Raw genomic sequence first — 27,831 nt, 5'->3', positions numbered from 1 at the left:
CTGTTGTTTTACACATTTTTTCTCAGCATGTGAAGCAAAGCAAGGAGAGTGGATATGCATAAAGTATGCAGTTTTCAATCATGCAGTTTTTCTCTGCTTTCTCAATTGTTGTCATGCCGCATGTTCGTTGCTGAGCTTGAAAAAAGCAGAAAGTAATCAGTGATTATAACCACAAACAATTATTTACAGTAAATTATTATATTTTGAAAAAATATTATTTGTTGTATCAGTAATACTTCAGTCCAATATAAAAGTAAACTGGAAATCATTGTGACAATCTGTTTATTTATTGTTTAAAAACTCATCGTGTCTTTTCTCCCTAGCCAAACTCTCACCTGCCCTTTCAGAGGAAGAAACGAACAGCTTTGGAACCCCCACACAAGAAACAAAATTGTTCAACGTTTTCCGTACTTCAGTGACCCAGAGCAAGCCAAAGTCTGAAAAGGATGCTTATAATTAAAGCCCTGCACTAACATAGATATAACATAGACAAATATACACCTGACTATGCTGTTACATAATTTGTATTAATAGAACCTAATCACATTTCACTGAAGCTGTCTGTGCAAATCAAACAATAAATTGCATTCTAAAAAGATTTGAGATATGAATGAGTGCATCATTACAGATATAATGGTTCACAGATCATACAAAAAAATATTGTTCATAATAGATAGTTCAGGCACCTTATGTTTTAGGCATTTTGTCAAAATGTTTTCAGTCATACTGTCAAACAATTTGGTGACAAGCTTGTTAGAAACTAGGATCCCTCTTCCCGTTCATAGACCAGATCTATATAAATATGAATCAGAGCTGGTGCTAAAGTTTTAGTGGCCCTAACAAGACAGACAAATGGTAAAACAGTAACCTATAATGTATAATTCAGTAAACATTAAAAATGGCATGTGTACTTGCGTATGGTTAATGCCTATGGCCGCATTCTGAAGCATTACCTTGGCTTCATTGATGATTTAACTGCTGACAGCAGCAGCAGGAGGAATTCTGAAGTGTACAACAAATTCATATTCACTCAAATCCAACCAAATATCTTAAAACTCATTGGACAATGCTTCATCTTACAGCAGGACAATAACCCCAGACATGCTGTTAAAGCAACAAATGTGTTTTTCAGGGCCAAAAAGTGGAATGTCCTTAACTAGCCAAGTCAATCATCTGACCTGAATCCAATTGAATATGCGTTTCACTTGCTGAAGACAAGACTGAAGACAAAAATCCTGCAAAACAAACAGGAACGGAAGGTGGCTGCAGTACAGGACTGGCAGAGCATCACCAGGGAAAATACCCAGAATTTGCCATGGTCTATGGGTTGCAGACTTCCTGCAGACATTGAATGCAAAGGATTTGGACCAAGTACTAAATATGGAGACATTATTTAAGATTATATTCCTTTGTCCAATTACCTTTGGTCCCCTGTGTAGTTTTGGTCCCTTCATGTGTGTGAGAAAACAGTTCTTTAAAGGGAACTTATGGGAGTTATTTATGTTGAATCAAATTCAATGACTTTATTGATTCATTGAATTGCTGGCTGTGCATTGCAGAACGGTATGTCCAGGAAGTCGAGAAAAGGAATGTAATGCTACAGTATGCTTCTGGAATTTCAATACTTGTGGGCTGCTAAGACAAAAGACAGTTCTGTCCACATGCATAACTCCTTAAACACATGTGCTACAGGCTGCAGAGTGATCTCCAGGAGGGATTTCAGTTCATGCCCCTTCAGCGTCAGTCTGTATTTTTAATCCACTTTGAGAGTTTTAATGACTGTAGTAAAAGAGGATCCGCCCAAATAGCAAATAACTTAAATATCCTTTCAAATACGTTTAAACATAACATAACATTCATATCTTTTATGAATTAATACCTACCATGAATTGAAAATTGAATATATTTATTAAAACAGAAGTCAGTGTTGTTTTCACAAACTGGAAATAAATGCACATTCCTGTAGCAGCTGTGATTCTTCCGGTATTCACTGTATTTGGGATAGAAATAAACACTTTACTGCCAATCTTTTCTAACTGGATACTGCTCCCTGGCACCTTGCGTCTCACATGGTGAGAGGAGCAGTCGTGCTCTGACCTGGTCTCACGCCCTGAAACTCACATGCATGTTTAAAGGTGATTTTTCCCCCTTCTAGATTAAAGCTGATGTCCATCTAAAGTATAATTTATGTGACAAGCGGTCAATGCAAAGTTAGGGAACTTTTGCCCAGCCTCTTGCTCTAGGCCATTAGTGTTGAGTCTCGTGTCCTACACTTTGTTGGCCTTCAGATACCGGATGGCTCCTGTATCTGCAGTTACAAACCGCAGTACATAAAGTATTATGTGAAGTTGACACTTCCCATTGGTTTTTGGGCTAGAATTACAACTTTTCCCACCAGTGCTCATTTTCCGGTAGAAGAGCGAACAGAAGAAAATTCAATTGAAATATCCAGGGGCTCAAAGTCAGAACAACCAGCAGGATAATTTATAACAGAAGAGACCTGTAACAAAGAGAATATTTCACATAGTGCAAAAAAAAAAATAATAATAACCCAAAGTACTTGCCGCTGTTTACTTGTCCAGAGCAAGCAGTGGCTACTACCTGCACAAAACCAGATTCCATTTGCTGCGTCCTGTTATATGTCAGAGAACAGTGGTATTATGGGCACTGTGAATATTTTGGGGATATTGTTGAAAAATCTTGCCATTCTGTCCTCAGAACTAGTCTCATGATCCCAAGTATTACTGTTTTGTTTCATACATACATAATCACAGACAGTGGCTTTCAAGGAAATTAATGATGAATACAGAAAATAAGAGATGTGTGCTAAAATAAGAGAATTTGGCCTGGTTTATGTAGTGGGCTCGCAGGACCAGCTGCCCATATAATTTCATGAGTGATTTTGTACAAGATTGAGCCAACAAACAACCCAAAAAAGAAAACACTGGGACAGGGATGTGAGGTCATCACTGTGTTGTGCCTCGTGTCCTAATGATAGGGATGTGCACCAAACTCTCTCATTAGAGGTTGATCTTGGTTCTGTTTTGTGAATTTATATTTCCTTTAATTTTCCTCAAGATGGATGTGTCAGTGGAGTATGCTTTGGTCTGTCAACCCAGATCAGTAATAATGGCATGCTATCACTGTATGGAGACCATGGGCACTGCCCACAGATAAAGTTCAAGTTCAACCTTTGCCTGCTTTGAAGTTTGTGATACATATACAGGTACACAATACCACTGTATACACTTCTCACAAAAATATTTGATGCATGCTTTATTTCATAGGATTATATTTTCTAGTCACTGAATCCTGTGCCATGAATTATGTTGCCATGCCATTGCATAAATCAATCTCTAATAATGAGTTGGTCTTGGGACTATAGGCTAGGCACTAAACTCACAATCTTCTGCTGTAAGGGTGGAACTTCTGCTGCCTTATTTATAAGCATCACACCTGGGTAACCAGTGTGAAAGATTACAGTGACTGGGCAATTAAGCAACTCAAACACCTTAGGTTTCTGTGATAATATGCCCTTGGACACTGCTTTGAGTTAATATTATACATTTAAATATAATATTTATATATAATTATACATCAAAGAAGCATGCACTATGCATTTCTCAATGTATAACCTTTTAACGTGAAACTTTTAACTGTAAATTAATTGAATACAATTGAATATGTGCTTATCATTTAAGAAAATGAAAATAAATCCTATCTAAATAGAAAAGTGTGTTTTAAGCTTTTTTGGGGCTTTAAAATTTACCTAAACTGTATGATTTAAGAAAAGATTATTTGCAAGTAGTGAGGGCAAGTAGCCTTTTTTGTAATTAGCCTACTGGACTGATTAGAACATGGTTACCCCGCCCACACCAATCCCTTTCCCTTTAAGGAGCTGTTTTCACTGTATTGGTAGTGGGAATAAAAAAAAGGGCAGGGAGGAAAATTACCAAAAATGCAGGGCTCGTCCCAAGGTCTGACGTAAAGAGTCGCTTTAATAAGTCTGTAAGGTCCGGGAGAGTGACTGTCAAGTTTCAGAATGCTGTGAGCTCCTGGAGACGCGGGATGTTTTGGTTTTTTGTTACGAGGGTCTAATTCTCGGTTCAATGAATTTATTTGTGAAATGTAGTAATGAGGTGGCTTCTGTCGTGGATTCTAACATTCGCCAGCATTCATCAGGTGAGCGGGCTGCATTGATTTACTTGTTTTCTGTTGTTTTCGTTTGTCTTTCATTATATCGTGTGCTTCTGAAAAAAATCAACATAAGAGAAATTGCACATAGCGTTGTATTTGAACGAGGTCAACGGAGACGAGAGACGGACAGTATAAACAAAATCTGATTTTATACCATAAGCTTCTTCTGTGCTGATGCACGCCGGCTCGTACCCTGAGGGTTATGCATCTCTAGAATGTGCTTTTCCATTCAGCTGAGCGGGTGTTGTGCGGAGGGGGAAGGGGCGTGGGTATAGCTGGAGATTCTTGAAAGAGCAATGACCGAGGATCATATCTAAAGAAAATCCACTCAGTACAGGCGCACAAAAACGCTTGCCGTATCCAGGTCAAGGGCGACTCCCTTTCCAGCGCCGCTAAATCGGGTTCCCATTTCTTCCCTGAAAAGATAGTGGTTTCTTCAAATGTACAGCTTTGTGAATGTGTGAATAAGATGTAATCTTGTACATGCTTCAACTATTTTTCCTTATTTTTGTTAGGACTTATGCAAAGATAAATGCATTGCACTGTAAAAATGTGTTTGGCCTATGTAGGCCTAACAATTATTTGATCTTATGATAATTATGTATTGGCCGGCTTGTTGGCCGTCGGAATATGTTGGTATAGCACTAAATGTGGCAATAGATTCGACTATATATAGACATAGCCTATGAAGTGAATTTGTCTCAACAAATATGATTTGTTGCATAATTGCCATAACCTCACAATTAATCGTAGCCACACAGTCAAGGACAGTAAAAAGCACAAAGCACATTTTTGGATGTAATAAACGTAACTGTTGGATTACCACAGTCATATAATACCAGTACCTGTCAGGTGATAGACCGGCCCCACCTGAACTTGACTTTTGCACTGAAATAACCTTAGGTGACCCCACTGTCAAGCTGATAACCTATGGTTCTATGAGAGAGCATGTTAAATTAGGCAAACTAACATGATATGAGTTGTTTTTAACGTGTCAACTTTTAGATACACTTTGTTAGTGTTTCATGACTCTGATAAGGACCTTCTAATGGGGCATTGTTAAATATATTACATCCAAATTCTACCACTTCCATTGCAGCTGAGAGTAGTGCTAAAAGCATCCTTGGAAAAGGTATCTTTCACAAGAGCAGGCAACAATCTTGCTATTGTTGCATAAATTATGTTTACAATTTCAAAAACTGCTGAAACGGTCACAACTTGACATTATTTACTATGAAAAGCTTAGCTTTTCCCCTGCACTTACTCAACATTGTAACGTTTTGAGCGGATTGGGGATGCCTGCGTGTTTGGCTGGTGACCCCTGTGTAATGAAATGTTCATAAAGAGAAGGGTCCGGTTTCAATTTGCTGCTTGTTCTTTGAAAGGAATTGGCTCTCATACATGCCAGAAAGTCTCCCTATAACAAATGAATGTTTTCCGACGTGGCTAGTGACTATCATCTGAAAGCTATTCCAGAGTACCACCTCCCTCAGCCTGCGGAGGAAGATTTCTCTTAAACGGTTATCTTAGTCTAGCTCTTGGCATACATTTCCTTTGAATCAGAAACCAGTTCATTACAATGCAATACAGTAAATAAGACAACGCCTGTATCTACTGGATCTACATAGACAATAAAAATTATTTTACATGCTGTTTTCCCTTTGCTCATCCTCAATGGGAAAAAAAACAGAGGTGACAGACAGTATGGTGCCACTTCCTACACTTCAACAGCTAGCATTAAGTAGGCCTACTACATTTCCCAGATGAAGGCAGTTTTGTCCCCATATTTCCATTTTCTCAGACAGATTTTGTTGTATTAATGCAATTAATACATCTACATTTTATGAGGCATATGGTAGATATTAATGTCTTTTTAATTGATGGTGTACATGCATTGGACAAAGCATACATATGCTCGAGTCTAAGCATTGGATCTATCAGGTCTGGTCATTAGTTTCTATACATTTTGGAGTGAGGAATTCAAATAAATATATGCATACATCTTTGAGCATATTTGTATCCTCTTAGATTGACTTTTCTACCATTGTGGAATCGGCACAGACAGATCCAACCCCATCCTTCCACTATTTTTAGAACACAGTAGAAGTGATACAGAACACATAAAGAACTTTGAAATTATGTGAAAATTTTATCACCAAGAAGGATGACTCACCTCTTATTGTATGGAATAGCTTTGTTTTTATGCTTAGTTTTTGTTGTCACAACACATCATGATCCAACTGAATTTGAATGAAGAACACCTGCTGCTTGTTTAATGAGTGGGAGAAAACCCAGCCACTGTTTTGTTTTGTCTTGGATGATCTGTGAATGGAAGTTTTAATCTTAGGCAGCAATTCGCAGGGGACCTGTTAGGCTTGATAGAGGGATGGTTGTGAAATTATGAAGATGCTAAAACCAGAGAACATTTATTCTACCAGAAAATGCAGGGCTGTGTAGAAGTGCTGTGACTATCTGTTAATAGCGTTCTGTTATATACATCATATAAGCTGGGCTCCTCAAATTCATTTTTTAATGTTTTCTGAGGGAGTTGCTATTGGGGAGATGCAAATACCAGCAACTGATCTCAGAGGATTGCCTGGGGTTTGGGCATACTCAATTTCAAATCAAGTTCATTGTATATTTTCTAATGCTGACCTCTGGTGGTTAACTGAGACACTGTCTGCATTTACTGATCAAATTATTTTTTACATGGCTGAATGATTTTTAAGGTCACTTAGGTCCTTTTTTCTCAGCTGAGATTGGAATTGTTTTACTAGGGCAACTCAGTTGAACAACTCAGACTAAGCGTACAGCAGCAGTACAACCTATAGGAATCAAGCATGCAGCCACCTGTTAACAAGGCTAGTTCTCTTTCTACTTGCCAGGTTTCTTTGCCACAGATGTGTCACATCTTTGCCAGCACAGCAGACAATGAGCCACTTAATTCACATCGCAAAATTCTGTATACATACAATAAATATATTCATAAATAATACCAAGGTGCCGAAAAAGATTCAGACTATTTTGTACTTGAAATAGCTATATGGGGAGAAAAGCAAGTTATAAAGAAAGAGTACACAGCAATAACAGGCTACTGTAACAGTGGCATATTTTCATTTTTAGCAATACTATGCTGATTTAGTATGAATTTAAGAACTACCAAGCCAGTGTAGTTTAGCATTAGAAATATATATTTTTTCCAATATTAAAATCTAAATCTATTGGCACACAGGTGTTCCAGGAAAAATATCAGATTGTTTTTCCGAATAGCAAATTGGTTTTGGGCAGAAAATATGAATTTGTGTCTGTGCACAACATACCAAACATACTTATATTGGTAGTACAAAGAGGTGAGATTATTGCAACATTTGTAGAATATTACAAAAGCTTGGAATACCCAATGTTTAACAAATCACAATGTTTATTTTAATTACATTACTCTCTAGTTATAATTAAATAATTTGTAAAATAGGGTGAACAGGGTGATATGTGAATAACATGGTTAGAATGTTATATAGAATATTGGAGCATGAAACATTTGCTTGTTTGTTACAACATGTTCATATTTGAATCTCTTGAATTAGTGTATTGCAATTTTATGTTGTGCAGCTATAATATTTCAAGTGGAGATTAGGTCCTCAAATAAAGCATAATATGATGATTACTGTTGTCATAATACTACAGCTTTATGAAAAGGAAATGTAACCGTCATTTTCCTAACAAACACAAAGAGCTGGTTTAACTTCAAAGTAATTTCAAATGTGTGCAGTAAAGTACTTCAAAGAGGCTAATCCGAGATGGCTTCTCTTAGCTTCTGATGAGAATCTTTGCTAGTGCATGATCAAATAGCAATTGTCTCGGGCCACTGTGAAACAGTGATTTCTCAGCTCCACTGTCCAGTACCAAAGTTTGGGGCAGAAAATGCTGTCAGGTGACTTGGTTATTTTCCTTGGCTTTTTATTCTGCATTGTCTTGCATTATGATATTTCAGATGTTTGAGATTTTTCAGATTTAGATGTTTTAGATATCTGTGAGGTATTTGTGAGGAGGAATGACCGGAAATGCTTGATTGTTATTAGTTCTGAAGCCACTGGAAATTTTCAACAGACACTAGTCTTTCCTTCTCCAGACCAAACAAAAAACACTTAGAGCCCAGAAAAACACCCAGCAGTCAAAGTGTTTATTTTCAAAGGTTACAGCTTATAGGAGGTTGAGGGGAAAATGAAGAAATTAGAAGAAATATTTTGATATATTTATTTCTGTGAAGACTAAACTGATGAGCAGGATAGATAAACTTAACTTTCTGAACCCAGAAATGGCTCAGCATGTGTGCTGAGGTTTCATCATAAGCTTATGAGTCCATGGGAACCCTGGCAGTTTTCTGGAGCTGCTGCAGGACACAGATGGAGACAGGGATTTTTGAAAGGGTGAAGTGTGTGTCACCTCAGTGGAACACACACAGCCATTACACCACTGCTGAATACACAGGGCTTCTGTCCGTAATGGAATGCAGAACAGAATGTTCCAGAAGACCAGAGCCGTGCCATGGTGGGCCTTCCTTTCTTTCCTCCTTCTTGCTGTCTGTGTGCATCAGTTCATGAGCACATCATATATTTGTTATCCTTTTATGCTAGTATTTTGTTCCTTGGCAAACCATGAAAGATCAGGAAATGAAAGATGCCAAATAAATACAGCTTACTTTTAGTTTCTTAAAGACAGGTGGTGTGGTCTGATTGGTTAAAAAGCCACTGTTAACCAAAATGATGATGTCACAAAAACAGAATAGAATATGACAAGATCTATCTGGTCATCCTCATATCCTTGGATCCACAAAATGAATATACTTTAGTCACATGTTTGTAACTAAGAAATAAATATAGGTACTTGTTCCACTGTTGATTTTTTACTTGATTCTCCTTGATAGTTCACTGGGACTTCCAGGTAAAATAAAGGGTACTTTTTATGGTTTGATTTGATAAACAGTACTCAATATTAATCAAGAATTGCTGTTGTGGGGAGTCATTTAATTTGTGCTTGTGAAATTAGTTAAAACAGTTGTTAAGAAGATAATGGCCATGTGTGTATTCTCCAGACGTGTGTTTTTGTTGTAATTTTTCCTTCAATTGAAATGATGTTTTAGAGGAAAACGTCCCCAGAACTTCCTTTTTTAATGAAATGTTTAATTGTGCACTGCCACCAGTGTCTGGATCAAGAGATGCATGTGTGGCCTCACCTCCACAGGAAAGGCTGTGGTTGTGCACTAATCCTCCTGAATTTGTTTTTGGTGACTCGAAACAGGAAGGCGCTAGAGACAGAGACAAGTATTCTTAACTGGGATTAGTGGAAACTTGATCTGCTGAATTATCAAAGTTCATTTCAAGAACTAATGAAAACAACCTCCTTTCCAGACAGGTTCAGAAAAATAATAGTTCTCTGAAGTATTTTATTCCAATCACCAGGATTTGCTAATTAGCACAACAAAGATGTAAAGAACTAATTCGTGAAATCAGGTGGCTAAATTCATGGGTAGAAGAAGCACATGGCAGGATTTTTACTTTCTGACCCCTGATCTTTCTACCTCTGCTCCTCTCCACCTCAAGATTCCCGAACATCTTCTGCTTTGCATCTCCAAAGACAGTGGTAGCATATGTGCTTTTTATTTACATTCACAAATCTCTTAAGTATACACAGTTGTTCCTCAATTCAATATCATGTTTTTCTTTTGCAAATTGAGTCCCATTGAGATGGCAAGTGAAACTTACACCAAATAGTATATTATTCAGATATACTATCAATTTGAAATAAATGTTAGTATTTTACACAACTACTGAACTACCAGTTTTATTGAGGTTAAGGAGGAACAGACAGTTTAGTGCCACTGGTACCCTTGTTGTGCCATATTGGATTGCTTCCAGTAATTTTTGCCTGTCAAAGAACCTGTCAGAGCCTACCCCCTCAGACAATCCACTGAAGAAATGTTTATCTTTCAGGGTATTTCCCAGAATTCCACCACCATGCCTCCCACGCTCACTGCAGTGGATCCTTCTAACCGCACGCAGTACTGCAAGTGGCCCTGCAAGTGCCCCAAGAGCGACCCCCTCTGCCCGCGGGGGGTCAGCCTAATGATGGACGGCTGCGACTGCTGCAGGGCCTGCGCCAAGCAGGTGGGCGAGACCTGCAACGAGGCGGACACCTGCGACTACCACAAAGGCCTGTACTGCGACTACAGCGCGGACAAGCCGAGGTACGAGAAAGGAGTGTGTGCATGTAAGTGACCTCATCTTTGGCGACATCTGGTGCATTGTTACATTTCATTGAGTTCACTGGACATCATAGTAATCTTCAGGGGGTGAAATGCAACAAAGAGAACGTATCAAAATGTTCTTTAAAAAATATGTTCTTCATTGAGCTTTGGTTCTGTGTATCATTGATGTAGCTACTCAGACACTGCTCTATTTGCAAAGGTTGTCAAATCAGAAATTCTGATTTCATTTCTGAATTTCAGTCTCTGCAGCTATATGAGGGTCTTGGCAACCACTTACCTCTTCCTGACTTAGATTGCTGCTGGGCTAGCGTACGCGGTTGTGTTTGTGTCCATGTAGACATGGTGGGCACCGGCTGTGAGCATGATGGTGTGATCTACCGGAACGGACAGAGCTTCCAGCCCAGCTGTAAATACCAGTGCCTGTGCGTGAACGGAGCCATCGGGTGTCTGTCCCTCTGCACCGAGTCCCAGCCCCCGTGGGTGTGGTGCCCGGCGCCCAGGAGGGTCAAGCTTCGGGGCCGCTGCTGCGAACAGTGGATCTGCGATGAGCCCAGGAAGATTCGAAAGGCCATACCCAGGCACGCCGTGGAAGGTGCCACCTCCGCTGTTTCGCTCCTTTGATTCCCCAGCCGAAGAGATGAGGGTCAGATTTGGGAAATCACAGCACACAATCAAGTTTAGTGCAGTGGGATTAATGTGAACGGTTGGAGAGTTGAATTTTGGAAAATCCAATGGATGGAATATTTCGAGAAAAATTTATCTGAAGTTAGGCACTCAATTTACTTCAATCATAGTTTATTATGTACGTATATGCCTCTGCACAAGATTACTCTGGAACCCACTGCCCAACTAGCTTTGGTGCAACATAGGTAATTAAACATACACCTGCCTTCTGGCTGTAGAAACTTCTGGTAACATATTCCCCAGCTCCAAAGTGTCAAAATAGTGTCCTGCCAGGACAGGATTTAGATGCCAGGGAGCCACTGTCCCATTTTGCTCACTAGGACTCGTCTGGTCAGTCACAAGCCTGAAATCTGCCTGTGTCACCTTCCTAGTCCTACAGTCAAGTAGCTGCTGACTCGGAGTACTGGGTGGGGGACTATGGTGATTACATGCATGTTCATTTTTAGAGTTTGAGTTGAGTTTTAACATTGAGTTTTAAAATACTTGGTGTCAGTCTCATTCTGTCAACCCTCAGGTTAGTCCACAAGGCCCCGGATAGTAGAAAACGGACACAATCAAACCACACATGACAGAAAAACACAATCAAAATGAACAACAAAAGCAAGACAGAAAACAAAAAAGGAATAAACAAAGCAATACAACAAACAGTTACAAAATGAAAATATAATTATTCATCAGAAAATGACAAATTTACAGAGATTATTGCAATGATGGGATGTTCTTTTGTCTGCTCATATGTTGGCACAGTGTACCCAAATGACAATGAAGTCTGGGACAAGAACTGTGTGACGCAGACTACGTCCTGGAGCCCCTGCTCTAAGACCTGTGGCCAGGGGCTGTCCATGCGCATCTCCAATGACAACACCCAGTGTGAGATGGTGAAGGAGACTCGTCTGTGCAACCTACGCCCCTGCGACATCGACATTACCAAGCACATCAAGGTGCACGTTTTTTAAAATCTTTTGTAGAAGCGTTCATGTTGTGTAGCATACAAAAATGTAAAAAAGTATTTGCCTAAAGTTCCATTCAGTGTGATAAATGTGCAATAATAGAGGACATCAGGAAGGGGGCAAATACTTTTTCACTGCACTGTAAGTTGTAATGAATTAAATATATTGATAATGGGTTTAAAAGCCACAATATGACACCTCATATAAACACCACATGTCTCTTTCTCTCTCAGCCTGGAAAGAAATGTCTGAACATTTACAGAGAGGAGCAGAGCCAAAATTTCACCATATCAGGCTGTGTGAGTACCAGGCCGTACAGGCCAAAGTACTGCGGGGTCTGCACAGACGAACGCTGCTGCATCCCCTACAAGTCCAAGACCATCCTAGTGGACTTCCGGTGTCCCAACGGAGCCATGCTCTCCTGGCAGGTCATGTGGATCAACGCCTGCTTCTGCAACCTCAGCTGCCGCAACCCCAACGACATCTTCGCTGACCTGGAGCGCTACTATGACTTCCCTGAGATTTTCAATTAAGAAGACAAACTTGTTTCATTGACCCAAATTGCAATACATATAGATCCATAAGTCAGCTTTCTAACTCAAAGATCGTTTTGTGTTCAAGCCATGATTGGCAACTGAAAATTTCTGACCTTTAAATTTGTTATATTTTTATTCTTTGCACCTGAACGTTTTGGAAAAAAAGGATGCACATCTGTCATCCATAAAATATTATTTTTCCTATTGGAAATAAACTTATATTTGTTTATGAAATAGTAGTAAACCAAAATAATGTTTATGTTAATAAAGAGTACAGCAGAATTATACTGAATCCATAAAAAAAATGACTCATTGCAGTTATGTTACAATTTGACTTTTTCTGTTACAAAACCACAAAATGAAGATCAATAAAAATATAAAAACTAAATCAAAATTACCACAAAAAATGGCCTACGGTATTGTATATCATTTGAGTGGATAACAGAAACATGTATTGGGTAACCTCTAGTATGCCCAGTTAATGAGTTAGGTAGGAACAGGGAAGATTCAGAGAGAACAGGAGGTCCATCCCATGGACCTGCCCACAAGTGTAAGTCCCGATCCTGTCCTTGGTTGATGGTTTGTCTAGGTCTTAAAGTAATTTAATATTGAATGCTGATCATTGTCATTGACCAAACAAGCAAGGAATCCTAGTTGTCATTGGATACTGGATTAAGAATCGTGCTGTATTAAGGGTCAGGAGATGCCTGGCTACACGTTGGAGAGAGGGGCTGGAATACATTTTAAGGGCAAAACCAGCAAAAACCAGCATTCACACAGCCATCCCACAAGAATCCCATATGCCATTGTATAAAGGCAATCACACTTGTTTTCTTTCACTTTTCATAAGATTATTTCATGCAATTAGCTCTCAAAAAACTCAACCATTTCATTGTTTTCATCAGAAATTAATAACAGGCACAGTATTAAAGTTGACTGGTTACTGTTTTCCAAACAATATGACATGAGATGAAGAATAATCAGGCAATATACACTCATACAAATTCTGGAGGAAGTTACCCATTTTATTTTTTTCCAGTAAAGGGGAATCTGTATCTTTACAGAGCAATTTTCCAGTAGTGCAAGTTAAAAAGCAATAAGTAAATGAATTAATATTCAGAAAACCCCAGTTTCTGTATGATCGTTGGTTTAGTTAGCTCTGTTAAAATAGTGCAGAGGGACATAAATGCACATATAAGTTACAGAACAATGGCACTTTTTGTCCTGCTGTAATGTATAGTATAGAAAACCAAGATTTACAACAATAGCTCAACAAAAAACATTGCCGGAAGTAATATAATCATTAGTATTGCCACAAGTAGATACTATAATTTGCAATTAGAACACAATTGCAAGTTTAACAATACTGTTATGTTACTTCTGATAGACAATAAGCTTTATTGAAAAATTAAATAACTTTTTTTTAATAACTCAGATACAATGAGTATAATCAGTTCAGTAAGGTAAATTACTGATCTAAAAAGCATCAGGTTTACAACCGATGTTAACAGCAACCTAGAGCATATGTTATCATAGTCCCATATTTATTACATTTAAAATCTCATAACTACTTCAATCCTGTGAGTTTAATGAGAAGCAGTTGCCGTTATTTAGAATTTTCTAAGCACACTTAAAATCCATCAGGCTGCTCATATCACACACTCTGTACACAACCGTACTGCTGAAAAAGTGGCAGACTGTCAGAATAAACATTTTTAAATGACGAGTTTGTTCAGAAGCAGAGAAAGCAAAGGAATGCCAACAGTGAACACTGAAACAAGCAGACAAAGTAGAAAAGCAGAGAAGCAAGTTTTACTGAAAGGGAGAGCTCTCCAGCCTGTACTGCTTTCCACTCCTCAACCTCATCTATGCCAGGACTGCTCTTGCAGGAGGGGGACATGCAGTGTTGTTTTCAAGCTCTTTAGTATTACGTGTATATATACAGAGTCTAAATTCATATAATTAACCTTGTGATGACGCGGGCCTCTTCCATTGTGTTAGATAGGGGAGAGGAGGGGGAATCTCACAATCGGAGCGTCCTGGGTTTGTCATCCACAGTCGGTCAGTTCAGGCGGGGAGAGCTGGTGGGCGGGGCTTTAGCAGGACACCTCGCCGGGCCTCATGGCCTGGTCGATGGTGAGGTTGCCGGCGCTCTCCATGGAGACGTCCGTGTGGGAGCGGCCCCGCTGGCCGTCTCCGGGGTGGGCGTGGCTCCTGTTGCCCTCGTAGGTGTGGGAGCGGCTGCGGTTTCCGTTGGACGCGATGCTGGAGCCGGACGCCGTGCGGGAGCGCACCAGTCTGGTCATACTGGCGGCCGGCACTGTGAGGGAGAGAGGGAACGTCACTGTAACAAACCCACCCAAAGAGGTATGTGCTTTCAATGCTTGTGATCGTACTGATATACACCCATACATCATAATCTGACACATAAAGTCAATCTGAAATGTAACTCACTCATCACTTTTAAAACACTTCGTAAAAACATTTCCTCTGAAAATACAGTGTCTGCCCACTAGAGGGCGAACAAGCTTAAATAGCTCTGTGCTGTACATGGCCAAGCCTGAGTGACATTCAAAAGGCGACAAAGAACACTGGATTGACAGATGTCAGTCTGAGTCTGAAAACACAAGTGTACTGACCAAGTGTTCTGATCCTGTATCACAACAAAGGAAAGTGGGGTGGGTGTTTTTAAATCACTCACTCTAGCACTGCCATGCTATCTCAAGTGCTATTGTTAGCTGTGTCTACCCAGCAATGCGTCCACCTGGGTTTCAATAGGATACAGCAAAGATGCTGGTCTAACACATGAGCAAATGACCCATTTGGCCTACAGACCAGGTGATGTTTCAATCTGGTGCTTAGAATTGGCCTGTAAATAACCCAACCCTGCAGCACTGCACAAAGGAACCAATCAGCTGTCAAAGGGTGGTCATAATTCATGAAATTAAACCAGTTGCCAAGAGCAGAATGTAATTGTGAACCTCAAATTCAAGCATTTGGGTAATGAAACGAGGGCTAGTGGGTCACGAATTTTCCTGACAGGGACAGTGAACAGTGATACTCATGGACTTACTGTAGCCCATGCCCTGGATGAAGTACTTGAAGGCCTCTGTCAGTTTTCCAGGCTGTTGAGAACACGAAAGAAGAGATGAGCATGTGAGCCGTTTCTCCCTGTAGAAAGCCTCTGCCAAACTCAAAATGTCTGCATCTTTTAAATCATGAGATGAATGTTACCTCAACAACGTGTGTCAAAGCACACTGAGGATAACCATGTTAAAATAGTTTGGCATCCAATGTATGTCAATCCCCACCACCACTAGTACTCTGGGTAAAGGAGTGTCAGGAGTTGCACGTAAAGCTGGCTAACTTGTTGTTCATGAGCTTAGCTGAGACCATATGTTACCTACTTAACCTTGTCGGCAGGTGTGTGAGTCACGAGGAGCCTTTACGCACCTGATCCACCTGTGGCAAGCCTCCACAGTCTGCCATCTGTAAAGAGACAGATGTGTGAGAGCTTTAACCTACATGCACTACTGACATGATTTCAACAACTCCTTCTGTTCCTTCATAATGACTCAATCAGGGTCTTAACCAGCTTGCTATTTTTTAACTTTGAAACCTTTCTGTGCGTGTGGAATGGAATTTCACATACTGGCTTAAGCTCTGACCTCTGAACTCAGCAGTGAATGAGCTACATGTAGCACAGCGTGAGGCTGATCTGCTGCTGTTTCACCTTATTAATATCTATGCATCTGAAATAAAAAGAAGGAGTGAGTATGGACACTCTACCTTGAGCAGTGTAGTTTTTGTGGGGTTCAGTTTGGAATTGCAGTCCACCTGTGGAGGGAATGGATTCTGATAAATAACATGGAAAATCAAATACAGATCATTGTGAGGGGTACGCTCATTATTTTGCAGTTTTTTGTTTCCCGCTGTGTTCCAGATACCTAACATTATTTAACAACCTGACTGTACATTAAATAGTGAACAGTAATACTTACTGTACATTTCTTTTAGTTGTGTTTACTCTTGCTGAGTCTTTCTGGTCTCAGGACTCAGGAATAAGGCTGCTTTAGCTATAAAGCAGTCTGAGCAGATTGTCCACTGAAATTCAGTAAGAATTGTTCTCCACTATGTACATCACTCTAGATAAGAGCGTCTGCTAAGTGAGTGTAATGTAATGTAATGTAATGTGTACAATATGAAACGATTAACTGAAGCGTGCACTTACCACTGCATCGACTGCAGGTGAGCTGTCTCCTACCACCAGAAGAGCATGGCATCTGAAAAAGCCAAGAGGGCTTTGTCAATTCCACAGAACATCTAGAAAGCAATGTAACAAACTACACACTGTGGAAACAACATGTACAAGATTAGCCTCTGACTTACTGCAGACTTTTCACGTTAACATTTCCACCCTGGACTGGCCGTTCGATCTCCAGATCCCTGCGACTGCAAAAATTATATTTTACAAATCAGGGAACAGCTAAATTCCCTGGGAACAGCTAAAAGTGCTTACGTGAGGCCTTACCTGTTGTAGGACCTGACGAAGTGCTGCAGGTTGGTCTGGTTCATACTGGTGGTGATGTGGTGACGGAACGTTTGGATATGATCGTGGTTGTTTTGTATTTCTTCCTGCAGAGAAACACAAATTTGCGCTTCACATATCACTTTCTGAGTAGAAGAATATGGAGGAAGCAGGAACTGTTGCAAGCTTCCTTTTGTGTGATCCCAACCTTTTTCATATCACACAGATAACATGCTAATGTTACAAAGCTCTTACTATAAACATTAAGTAAACATTACAAGACAACTGATGAAAGGATTGGAATACTGAAAAGGCAGGTTGGCTCACCTTTCCAAACAGGTGTGTGATGACCATGTCAGGCAATGCTTGGGCCCAGCCGGTGATCTGGGGAAAAACACAGTAACACAGCACGGTTTATAGTGCCATCTCTGACTGCCAAACTGCCTCAGGTAAGATTTACTAGCATAAATTTAAATTAATTTAATGACATTTTTCCATCTGGAAAAATACAAATCACAATGGACATTTTTACTAATTCTCTACAGCTGGTTATTCCCCTTCTAATTGGCTGTCACACGCGATGACACATGACGCCAAGCTGTGGTACCTTGAATGCAGCCCAGTCCATCCAGCCCTCTGCACAGGCGTTAATGTTGATCAGAACCAGGCCCTCCACCAGGTCCGGATGGTCCAGCTGTAATCAAGACAAAGCAGCGGTGACTAAGAGCTCCCCCATAAGGCCAGCTAAAGAACGTCAGAACTGGAACAGAGCAGGGCGCCCAGTGAAAGTCAATCAATCTTCTAATCTTTGCTTTCCAAACAGAGTTATCATTATGCTCCAATAGTTTTTGAAATAACTTTGCACTTTGACAGGTATAGATGGTTAACACATTGGGTATACATTTACCACTGTTCTGTAACAGATACTGTGAGTTATCACTATGACATGATCAAGTTAAAATATGGCATTATGTACTGTGTTCAAGTTATCACAGTGGTATAAGTGGTATAAATGACCACAGTTCTGTCACCACTGTATCTAGTGATCATATACAACACTGATAGAAATGTTACACTAAGTGCCCACAGTGGTTTGACATTTACAGTTACCACAAGATTGTCACAATTATGTTTCCTTTTCGTGGAGGCATCAAGAGATTCAAGCATTAATGGAAATGGGTATGCACACTATAAGGCATTTTATTTTTGATCTCTCCAATTTCAGTATGTTAGCTCTTTGTGGAGCAAACTGCAACACAAGAAAGTAGGGCAAATGCCCAAATCACTATTATCTTAGTGATCAAAATAGCATAACAGTGATGCTATTTTGGGGAGTAACAGGATGGAATTCTGGTTCATCCAAAGGTAGAAAACCTGCACGGGACTGTATGGAAATAATTAAATAGTGTTTAAATGTAAAAATAATTAAATTTTCCCAGTTCCTAGAAGGATATAGAAATGTGGCCTCACAAATAAAGTGATCAATTAAGTTTCTCTACTGTGCAGCACAACTGCTTGGTGACCAAAGAACATTCTTAGGACTTACACCCAGGCAGTCATATTAATCAGGATTATGTAGTATAGTGGTATGTACAAGAAGGAATTTTACTGAAGTTTAATCCTGCTTTAATAAAAGTCTCTCAACTAAGCACAGGAGGAGGGAGGGGGGTGAATTTCAACTCACTGCAAATTTAGCCAGTATGTAGGCCCCAGCACCAACGGCAATCCCAATGATACTGCTCAGGCTGTTGGGAAACAAGACGAAAGATAAAAGCATCTCAAAGGGCTAAATCTACTGAAATCTCTTTTCTGCAGGAGCTTTGCAATGGCATATTTCTGTACAACCTGCTCACTTACCCGAAATGCTTGAGCACAGACACAAGAGACTCAGACAGCTCGTCCATGGAGGGGTAGTTGTACCTGCAGCAAAAACAATGTTCAGTCAAGGCTCCATTCAGCCAGCTACACACATCACATCATCAAACTGTTACATTTGCTCATTGATGAAAATGACATGTAAAATGTAAGAGCAGCCTGAGGTTCAAAAGAAGAATCTAGAGAAAAAAAATCTTTGCTTTGCATTTTAATATTTTTCCCAAATTAGCTCTTTCACCCACAGTTGACTGACACCCACACGGGGTGCTGTGTAGGTTATAACACCAGTTTGCCATTGAAAGGTCAGGCCTAATTTAGAAGGCTGACCTCCCCCTCCAGGTGGGGTTGGAGGGTAAAGGGGGGGGCTCTCACCCTGTGGAGAGGGTGGTGGCCCCCTCCTGCTGCCCTGGCGCATCCACATGGCACACTGCAAAGTGACGCATGATCTCCTGCATGTCCTCATGATTGAAGAGGGAGTTGAAGCAGGATTTGTCTGCGCACGGGACAAAATGGACAACCAGCATAAGGAACGATGGCAGAAAGATCTCTGCACAGGAAACGTTTGGCTTGAGCACAGTGCAGCTTTGTAACTGCAGATTGATTTTACTTTACACCTCTAAGGCAATCAACTTTGTTACATTTTGACGGGAAGAATTAAGTCTGTAAGTTGAATTGACTCAGAAGAGACGTACGGTTGAGTCCGATGTCGTGGAAGGTAAGGATGACTGGCCGGTTCCCTTTCGGGACCCCTTTCATAGTGCAGTGGAGCTTGCCGTGCTGGGTCTCCACATCGTGCTCCTGTGGGAGGAGAACTGCGGTCAGGTGTGTATACTGAACGAATGATAAAATAATCCCAACCTTCACTATTCTTCACAAACAGCTATGCAAATCTCAAGTGGACATTTGCTTAAACTAATGGAACTGCAGTTCAGTCAGCCTGTAAATTTCTTTCATTTCACTTGCAAATTTAAGTGTCACATTTTGTGTTCGCACGTTGCCAAATTGATAATGCTGTTTACACCATTTATTTAAAGAAAATCACTGCTAAAAGTTATGAGTGGTTCAGATACATCTTAAAGGTAAAAACAACACATTATAATTATTGAAACAATTAGGCTACATTACCCCAGATTTTTAGCTCATAAATTCAGAATAACCTAACCCAAAATCTATATGCTGCAGTAATGTCAAGTTCCAGTTGCTCATATGTAGCAAAACAGTGTGAAGCACAAGTTCTGGTTTTTATTTAAATGCTTCTAACTTAGCTTCCATGATAATAATATAACCTGATGATGCTGAATTACTCACACACACACTCTATGGCACATGCTGCAGTATTAACACCCTGACTATAGATGTCATAGATGACAGACATCGAATTAGAATTAAAATGTCATAGTAAAAGTCAATTATGGTGAAAAAGAAGCCCATTGGATTGTATTCTTAGTATGACAGAGACATAGCATCAGTTTCAACATGCCTACGCTGTTCAAACAAGACCCACACCATATACAAAAGCACATGGATTTACATCACAAATCATACCACAGTACAAACCACAGACCCATTCTCAACTTCAACTGAAAATCCACCAAAGAGCAACATGGAGCCCTATACTCACAGACACTTCAATTCCAAAGACAGAGTCCACTTCAGAGTCTTCCAGCACCATGTTTTTGCTTGCAGCTGTGGGTTTACTGTGCTTCAGTAAAGATCCTACTCCTTCAGCTCTCCTCGGAGACTTATCTGGGACTGAGCTGAAGGCCTGGTTTTATACTCCCGCTGTTAACCACCCTACTTAAGCTCCAGGCTCCCATGATGCCTTGCAACCATCGCCAAAAACCAAGCTAGCCTAATTCTGCAGGAGGAGATCCGCAAATGGGATCAGTCAAAGCACTGCCCCCTCTTCTGTTCAGGGAAATCATAAAGCCAACAGCTGCGGCTCATCACGTGGTCTATTCAGTACAACCTAAGTTCTTGTTTATGAATGAAACACACACATGCAATGTACATAAAATGGCTGGAACACAACAACCAAGTGATCCTGGTACAGTACATGTCCTGTAACTGTGGGCAACTGCGGTATAAATCAATGGAGAGTCCAAAAAGAAAACCAAGAAAAGGACAGAAATTCTATGCACCACGGGTGACATTGTTCAACCAAATACAATTGTAATTTTGTAATTGTGGAAATATATTTCATTTGACTTGTACAAGCTGGTTGTGTACAGCTGTTTGGAACTGACCCCACACTTCTGAGACCCCTGCCAGTCAGACGTGCATAACAGACCTGCCCCAGAACAGCTTACAACAGGGAGCAGCTGATGCCAGGAACTCCCTATTATTAGAGCATAAAAGGAACGATGTGTTGGGAGGGGGTGAGGAAACAAAATAGGGGAAGAATGTTCAGGGCATCCATGACCCCTTACAGTCGATAAATAATTATTAGTCTGAGGGACCGAAAGTGAATTTTCATACATTCACCCTTTCCACTGTCATGTTTGAGTTTAATCAACACATTCAAACTGAGGAATCTGAATACTGACTGCCCATTACACATAGAAAATATATCCACTGTACAGGACCACTGAGGAGGTCTATGAGTAAAAAGACACTTGGAAATGGATAATGAATTAAATTATCAATTACATCCACAAATATTGCATAAATCAATGAATAAGACAACCATATACAAGAAGGAAATTGCTAATTGAATACATTAATTAATTAATACAAATACATTTTCATATTTTTTTTAATTATTCACATTATTTGTTGTCTTCTTCCCACTGTGATATATATGAATGTAGTTGTCCATATAACATACTCTTAAAAATTTCTATGCCAAGCAAAAGAGGGGTAGATAATATAAAATTTAAGAATTATAATTATTTAGGCTAATTCTGTTCGGTATGTTGTATTAATACTGTGATCATAATTGAAATATGTATACGGAGAATCCAAAGCTATTCATAATGATCAGGTTATAAAATACCCATCCTCATAAGAACTTGTGGTAAAACAGCCTGAGTTAAGCTTCCGACAGCATGACGTCATGGTGAAAAGCTCGTCACGCCTCCAGCTGCACTAATCCTGCGTAATGAAGGAGGGTGTCTGCGTGCTGCATGTGTCTGCAGCTCAAATCAGCTTGGGCAGATGGTGCTTCCAGCACGACAGCGTCATCGCTCAGGTTAGCAGAAGGTCCCCAGCCTTCCGCATGCTGCCGTTTAAAGTGGAGGACAGTAAACGGTTTGACAGGATGAGCACACGGCGGCAATCTGTTAACAGATTCCACTGATTTGGCAGGTCAAGTGTGAGCACGCTCACACCGGTCCCTTCCTCACTCCCTCAAGACCTGCCAGGCTAAGAGACTCAAATCACCCGAGGAGGACAGGGAGTGCACCCGAGTACTTAAAAATTTGATCACACAATCCATCCCGTACATTTCAAGTAAAAGCAAAAAGGTACCTGGGATGAAAATATATATTATTTCACTTATTCATAAACAGATGCCCCTGACATGACATTTCCAAACACAGCCAGGCATAGCCTATATTTGTGACTCATTAATGTGAAGGCCCAGTCTCTTTACAGAGTTATAGAAAATATGACAGGTGTTGTCCAAGGTCCTGAAGTGAAGAGGACAAACCCACCTTTTCCCAGTTATATTTTCAGCTAAAGTTTTTATTTTTTATTTTTAAAGCTTTCCACTCAAAGGAATACCAATAACCATTTTTGGTGGTGACGGTTCAGAACCCATATAGTTCACTGCTGTTGTACTAATATTACTAATATAACATACAGCAGAATAAATGCTTCATGTGTAAAATTGTTACTATAGTTACTAAAGAAATACTTAAGATTTCAGAATGTAACAAGGCATCATATCAGTATCTATCTTACTATAATTATTATGAGGAAAAGAGGACTTAACCACAACTGGCATCCTCTCAATCACATAATCTGTAAGCTCAGCTGACACCCCTATCCAGACTGGTAAATTTACACTTTCCATGTTCTGAAACACATTCAATGGGGTGCAGTTTTACTGCTTTAAACTTCCACTCCACACACTGCTTTAGAGTCCTTTCTGAGTTCTGCCGAAAGACAGTTTCAGACATACATGCGACCAAGCCAGAAAAACACCGTAGTGTTTATACCAGGCTGACAGTGTTTATACAAGCCCAGCATGCAGGATTCTGCACAATGCATGCTTATTTTGAAAACTGCATGATTGCCTTACCACTGGCTGTTGAACAGACTCCATCAGCCCCTGGAATAATACAAAAAAAAAACAATAAATGAGTTACATAACCCTACAGATAATGTTTTTTATTAACACACAGAAGCTATTTTAATCACATTACCATTATTAATGCAAGCTTGAAGCTTAGCTTCTGCCAAGTCAAACAGCTACCCAAAAGAGCAACTGATTCATAACTGCATCATTGTGAGTTTACCACAATGACTTCACAACAGACTTCATACAGTATTAAAAACTTTTTACATGTTTACAGTTTAAAATGTGATTATGATCCTTAGAACAAGCACAGCAGGTCTGCCATGGGTCAGCCAGGCTAAGAGCTTTGCGGGTTTCATAGGCCATATAATAATAATAATAATAATAATAATAATAATAATAATAATAATAATAATTGCAGTTATATCATCTCTTACAAGGGTTTCAGGTGTTTTGTTGACATTGATTTGTTTGGTACTATGACATCAGTTCTGCTTTGGTAAGAGAAATCCACAGAATCTGATCACATCATCGTCGACACGCCCACTTCTTATCCAGATGTTGATTCAACAGCATCCCATAGAATAAGTGCCCTTTGTAAGCTGTGTCCCTCCATGCCTCTATTCTTTGCTGCGTTGTCTGGGAAACAGCTCTGACATGTCCCTCCTCCTCGTTCTCAGATCCAGCGACTGCCAACCTCCCACATTTCACTGCACTTCCAGGCTCGGGGGCCTGTTTTCTCAGCCAAGCCAAGGACACTGAATCTCTCTCAGTGCTGGACTGGAGCCGCATTCCTGTGCAGCCGTTTCAGCACTAACCACTTTCTCCAACTTTAAATACTATGCCCTGATTATTTCAGTTTCAAAATCATTACTATCTTATCTAGCATTACAACAGCGACTTCCAATACAGCATCATCACCATCATTTCAGTTTCAACCATGGTAAGCATATTGTACGTCTCTGTCAGGTATTTTTTTGTTGGCATCAAGGTTATACTTGGGCTCTCGTTTCCTCTTGTGATGACTGAGGACCATTAGAAAGGTGACACAGGTACAACAGTAACTTTAGGACTGCTAGGTACTCGATAATTAGATGCATTCTGTTACTGTGCTTTTTGTACTACATGTCTAGAAAAAATCACAGCATTTGATTATAAAGGATTGCATTTTTATAGCACCTTTCATTACTTCAAAGTGCTTAACAATGGAGGAGGGAAGATCCCCAAATGGTTTACCTTTCCTCATCTTTGTCCATTGCAGGAACCTAACCTGAGCATTTATAAACACAAATTATTATTACGTGGAAAAGAATAACAGGGACATTTGTGTCCTCCTAGTGCTGTTAAGTCTTCATTTTGCATGCTCCAAATATGAGGTTGTTCAATTATGATTTTGCCTGCATGATATAGCAACAATTGAGGAAAATTCCATTAAAAATTCTTCAGCTGAGCTTTCTCGTCTCAGACTTCCTCTCATTTTGAGTAAAAGTATCATCGTTATAATTAATTGAATTCAACAATAAGCTCTGCTTCATTTAGCCTACAGGTTTATCAAACAGTATTGGAATTTATACAACTAGAATGAATGATCAAATCCATGTGTAATAGGAGTTCAAATAAACACCAATAGTCTGTATTGCAGAAGCCAAGGCTGGCTTTCTTGTCTGGCTTTACAAGAAAGCATAAAAAGTCAGAAGACCCTCAGCAGGAAATTACAAATTTCATAAAAACAGCCATATGATGATTTCTTCATACAGTTTGAACAGTGTACTGGTATTTCATATAACCTGACTCGCCCTCTAGCAGTGGTATTAATACAATTCACCTGAGGCAATTCATTTACTTGCCATGTTGTGTTTTCATGGAGGATAGTTTTAATACCATTCCCTCAGTTAAGCTTGACTAAAGTAATAACATTTACCCCGTGAGAATTAAAGCATCCAATGCTGCGACCCCTTGAAATGAATTAAAAGCTTTTCTTGGCCTCAGAAATGGAAAGAAATCCTGGAACAAGTAGAGACCCCCGATTTCCTGTCATAGACTATGAACTTCCTGTTATTCCAGAGAGTGAAGAAGAACAGTCCACGACCTCATAAGTGTTCTAGGGCTTTGCTAAAGAAACTTCATGCAACAAAAATCTCAATCATAGAATTCTGACCGACGCTGAAATTTTCAGAGAATTCATCTGTATTTTGTCAACCCCAATAAATTTTCCCAATTTACGGAGTAGGACTGCCATTTTCAATTTATTTATAATATCCATATAGTTGAATATTTCATGAAGCTACTCAGGTTACTTTTTCAAAAAAGGTACAACAGCAGTGTCCCCTCAGTCTGCACTTGCTGGATATAAGCTCAGATACCTAGACAATGCTACATTTCTGCCATTATCTTGGTGCTCTTTGTATTTGTGCCACTGGAAGGGTCCAAACAGCACTGGCTTTTCACCGCCATGCAGCGTATTCAGTTGGATGCATCTCTGAACAGATGCATTCCTTTTTTAAATAATTTATTTTTTACAGCAGCCATGGAAGGGTCACAGTTCACAAATATAGCCTTCATCTGATAAATACAACTTTTTCTCTGACGATACAGTGATAAAAAATCAATGCCGAATCACAGCACACAATTTGACCATGTGCCACAATACGATTTTGAATATGAAATTAAGAAAAGCAATAGAATTGTTAAGTAACTTGACAACTAATATAGCGTGCATATTAAAGTAAACCTATTTTAAATGAGGCAGAAGGGGACCAATGGTGGCATTCACACTTTAGGCTAGAAGAGAAAGCCCTGGGTTTGGATGGAGGGTGATTGGGATGTCTGTGCATGTACATCACATTAAAATTGCCAATGAGTGCATTGTTCAAGCAGTTCTCTAAAGGTTACAACTTTCTGTACGGTCAGCCTGGTGGTACTTTCCCCATTGCAGGAATTTACTGGAGGACATAAAGGACTCGATTGTTTCCTCCACTGGCACTTTGTGTGCTATAGCCTAGTTCAAATTCAAGTTCATCGTTTTTTTTAAATCCTTTTTTCTTCTGGTTCCCTTTTATCAGTCCACTACATGACGTCCCTTGAACAGCATTTAGGCATTTAGCAGACACTATGAAGGCAGATTACATTTTTACATGCAATCCATTTGCGCAGCTGGCCATTTAACGTTACTGAAGCAACTTGCTCAAACGTGCAGTAGCCTACAGTGCACCAGCTGGGACCTGAACCCAAACAGGAGTTAAATGCCAGTATACTACACCGCTGGCCACAGTTACTGGAACAAGGGACGATATTGGATATGATTCAAAACATATATTCACTATCATCTGCAGCACGGCCAAAATACCTGACACCCATATTTGCCTTTTCCATAGTTGCTAGTCTAGCTCACAAACAAAGCATGATAGTAGGAATTAGGGAGGCAGGCAGCCAAGATTTCGCTCCCTGGTTTCCCTGGCAACGTACAGAAGCGATCCGCAAGAGGTGACTTGCTTACTAACGGTCGAAATACAGCTAGCTAGTATAACTTTGGGACTTACCTGGCTATGGCGAACTTAGTCAGTTTCCCCCCACATAATGTTATAGAAAACTGCTTATTACGTGTTTATTACTTACACACTTTAAGTACTCATTTAACGTTACTCAGTCAGATCATATTGAAAAGTTCACTGTTCAGTTTACAAGGTAGGTAATTTTATCTAACGTTAGCAACATAACTCTAAATTAGCCAGTTTAGGTGACGTAATAGCATGTTGCTATCAGTTATTTTAACGATCAAACGTTACAGAAGCTAGACTAATTTACATCAGCTTGCATTTGCTTCACAATGTGTTTAAACTCTTGAATTAATGCGGTTTACTCAGAAGTTTACAAAAAATACAAATAACAGCTCATAATGCGCCATTACCGTACATAAGTACATTACCAAATAAAAATGTTGAGCTAGCTACATAAAATATAATACTGCTCGCTTCATAACTTAACAAGTGATTAATGATTTCACTATTAGCTTGCTAACTTACCTTTTCAGACGGGAAAGAACGTCACAAAAAGCACTAAACTGGAACACTGGAATCGTTTCTTCAAAACAAATCGCGTTCTCTCAGTGCCACTAGAACTTTCTTTTCTTTTTTATCTGCTTCTGTCGCGGGGGACGACCCAGCCCACTTTGTGCCTCTTCTGTCCAGCTGTTTCTGTTGTGCAATATCCCAGAGTGTTGTTTATTTTATTTGCTCTGAGTCCATCTGCAAGCGTTTGGAAGGGAGAATCTGGGAGGACTTCCCCTGCTGTTGTTGTCTGTTCCAACAAACAGCTAAACAATATGAGGAATTTGGGGTTTGCTCAATGTTTTAACTTTACTCATGATAAGGGTGTGGAAACAGAAATACTGGAAATCCGATTATATGCCTTCATTTTCATTGTCTGAACTTTTGTAAACGGTATAAAATTGAGCAAATAAATTATTTAATGAATCTAATTCATTTAATATCAACAAAATCTATTTAGTATAAACCAAAAACAAAACCATTGATGTGGATGAAAGTACATTAAAGTTA

General features: G+C 39.7%; 3 protein-coding genes across 4 annotated transcripts in view; 2 read left to right on the top strand and 1 right to left on the bottom strand.

The window, feature by feature from the left end:
* Positions 1-598, top strand: part of tg (thyroglobulin) — a 48,359-nt gene extending 47,761 nt beyond the window's left edge. The window contains exon 48 of the mRNA XM_035382267.1: positions 324-598. Coding sequence (XP_035238158.1) covers positions 324-460 — 137 coding nt within the window. The 3' untranslated portion in view covers positions 461-598. The remainder of the gene's footprint in view (positions 1-323) is intronic.
* A 3,336-nt stretch (positions 599-3,934) lies between these two features.
* On the top strand, positions 3,935-13,015 carry LOC118211081 (CCN family member 4-like). Its single transcript, XM_035387888.1, has 5 exons — positions 3,935-4,182; positions 10,188-10,464; positions 10,800-11,054; positions 11,894-12,087; positions 12,330-13,015. Exons 1-5 carry the CDS (start codon positions 4,135-4,137, stop codon positions 12,627-12,629), a joined length of 1,074 nt encoding a protein of 357 aa, XP_035243779.1. The 5' UTR covers positions 3,935-4,134; the 3' UTR covers positions 12,630-13,015.
* A 617-nt stretch (positions 13,016-13,632) lies between these two features.
* LOC118211074 (protein NDRG1-like) lies at positions 13,633-27,581 on the bottom strand. Of its 2 annotated transcripts, XM_035387873.1 has the most exons (15): positions 27,298-27,581; positions 23,279-23,308; positions 19,728-19,833; positions 19,408-19,528; positions 19,018-19,080; positions 18,845-18,905; positions 17,768-17,854; positions 17,488-17,544; positions 17,164-17,267; positions 17,022-17,084; positions 16,864-16,915; positions 16,422-16,469; positions 16,086-16,121; positions 15,706-15,757; positions 13,633-14,952 (listed from the first exon to the last, which is right to left on the bottom strand). In XM_035387873.1, the coding sequence occupies exons 2-15, from the start codon at positions 23,300-23,302 to the stop codon at positions 14,729-14,731; spliced, it is 1,098 nt and encodes a 365-aa protein (XP_035243764.1). In that variant the 5' UTR covers positions 23,303-23,308; positions 27,298-27,581; the 3' UTR covers positions 13,633-14,728. The 2 variants fall into 2 exon arrangements, with proteins under 2 accessions (XP_035243764.1, XP_035243754.1); XM_035387863.1 differs by lacking the exons at positions 23,279-23,308; positions 27,298-27,581 and adding an exon at positions 20,657-21,624.
* Between the last annotated feature and the right edge of the window lie 250 nt (positions 27,582-27,831).

This window comes from Anguilla anguilla, chromosome 1, assembly GCF_013347855.1.
Source record: "Anguilla anguilla isolate fAngAng1 chromosome 1, fAngAng1.pri, whole genome shotgun sequence".
In the NCBI taxonomy this organism is placed as follows: domain Eukaryota; kingdom Metazoa; phylum Chordata; class Actinopteri; order Anguilliformes; family Anguillidae; genus Anguilla; species Anguilla anguilla.
Note: the sequence above shows the minus strand (reverse complement) of the source record. Positions and strands in the feature narration are given on the sequence as shown.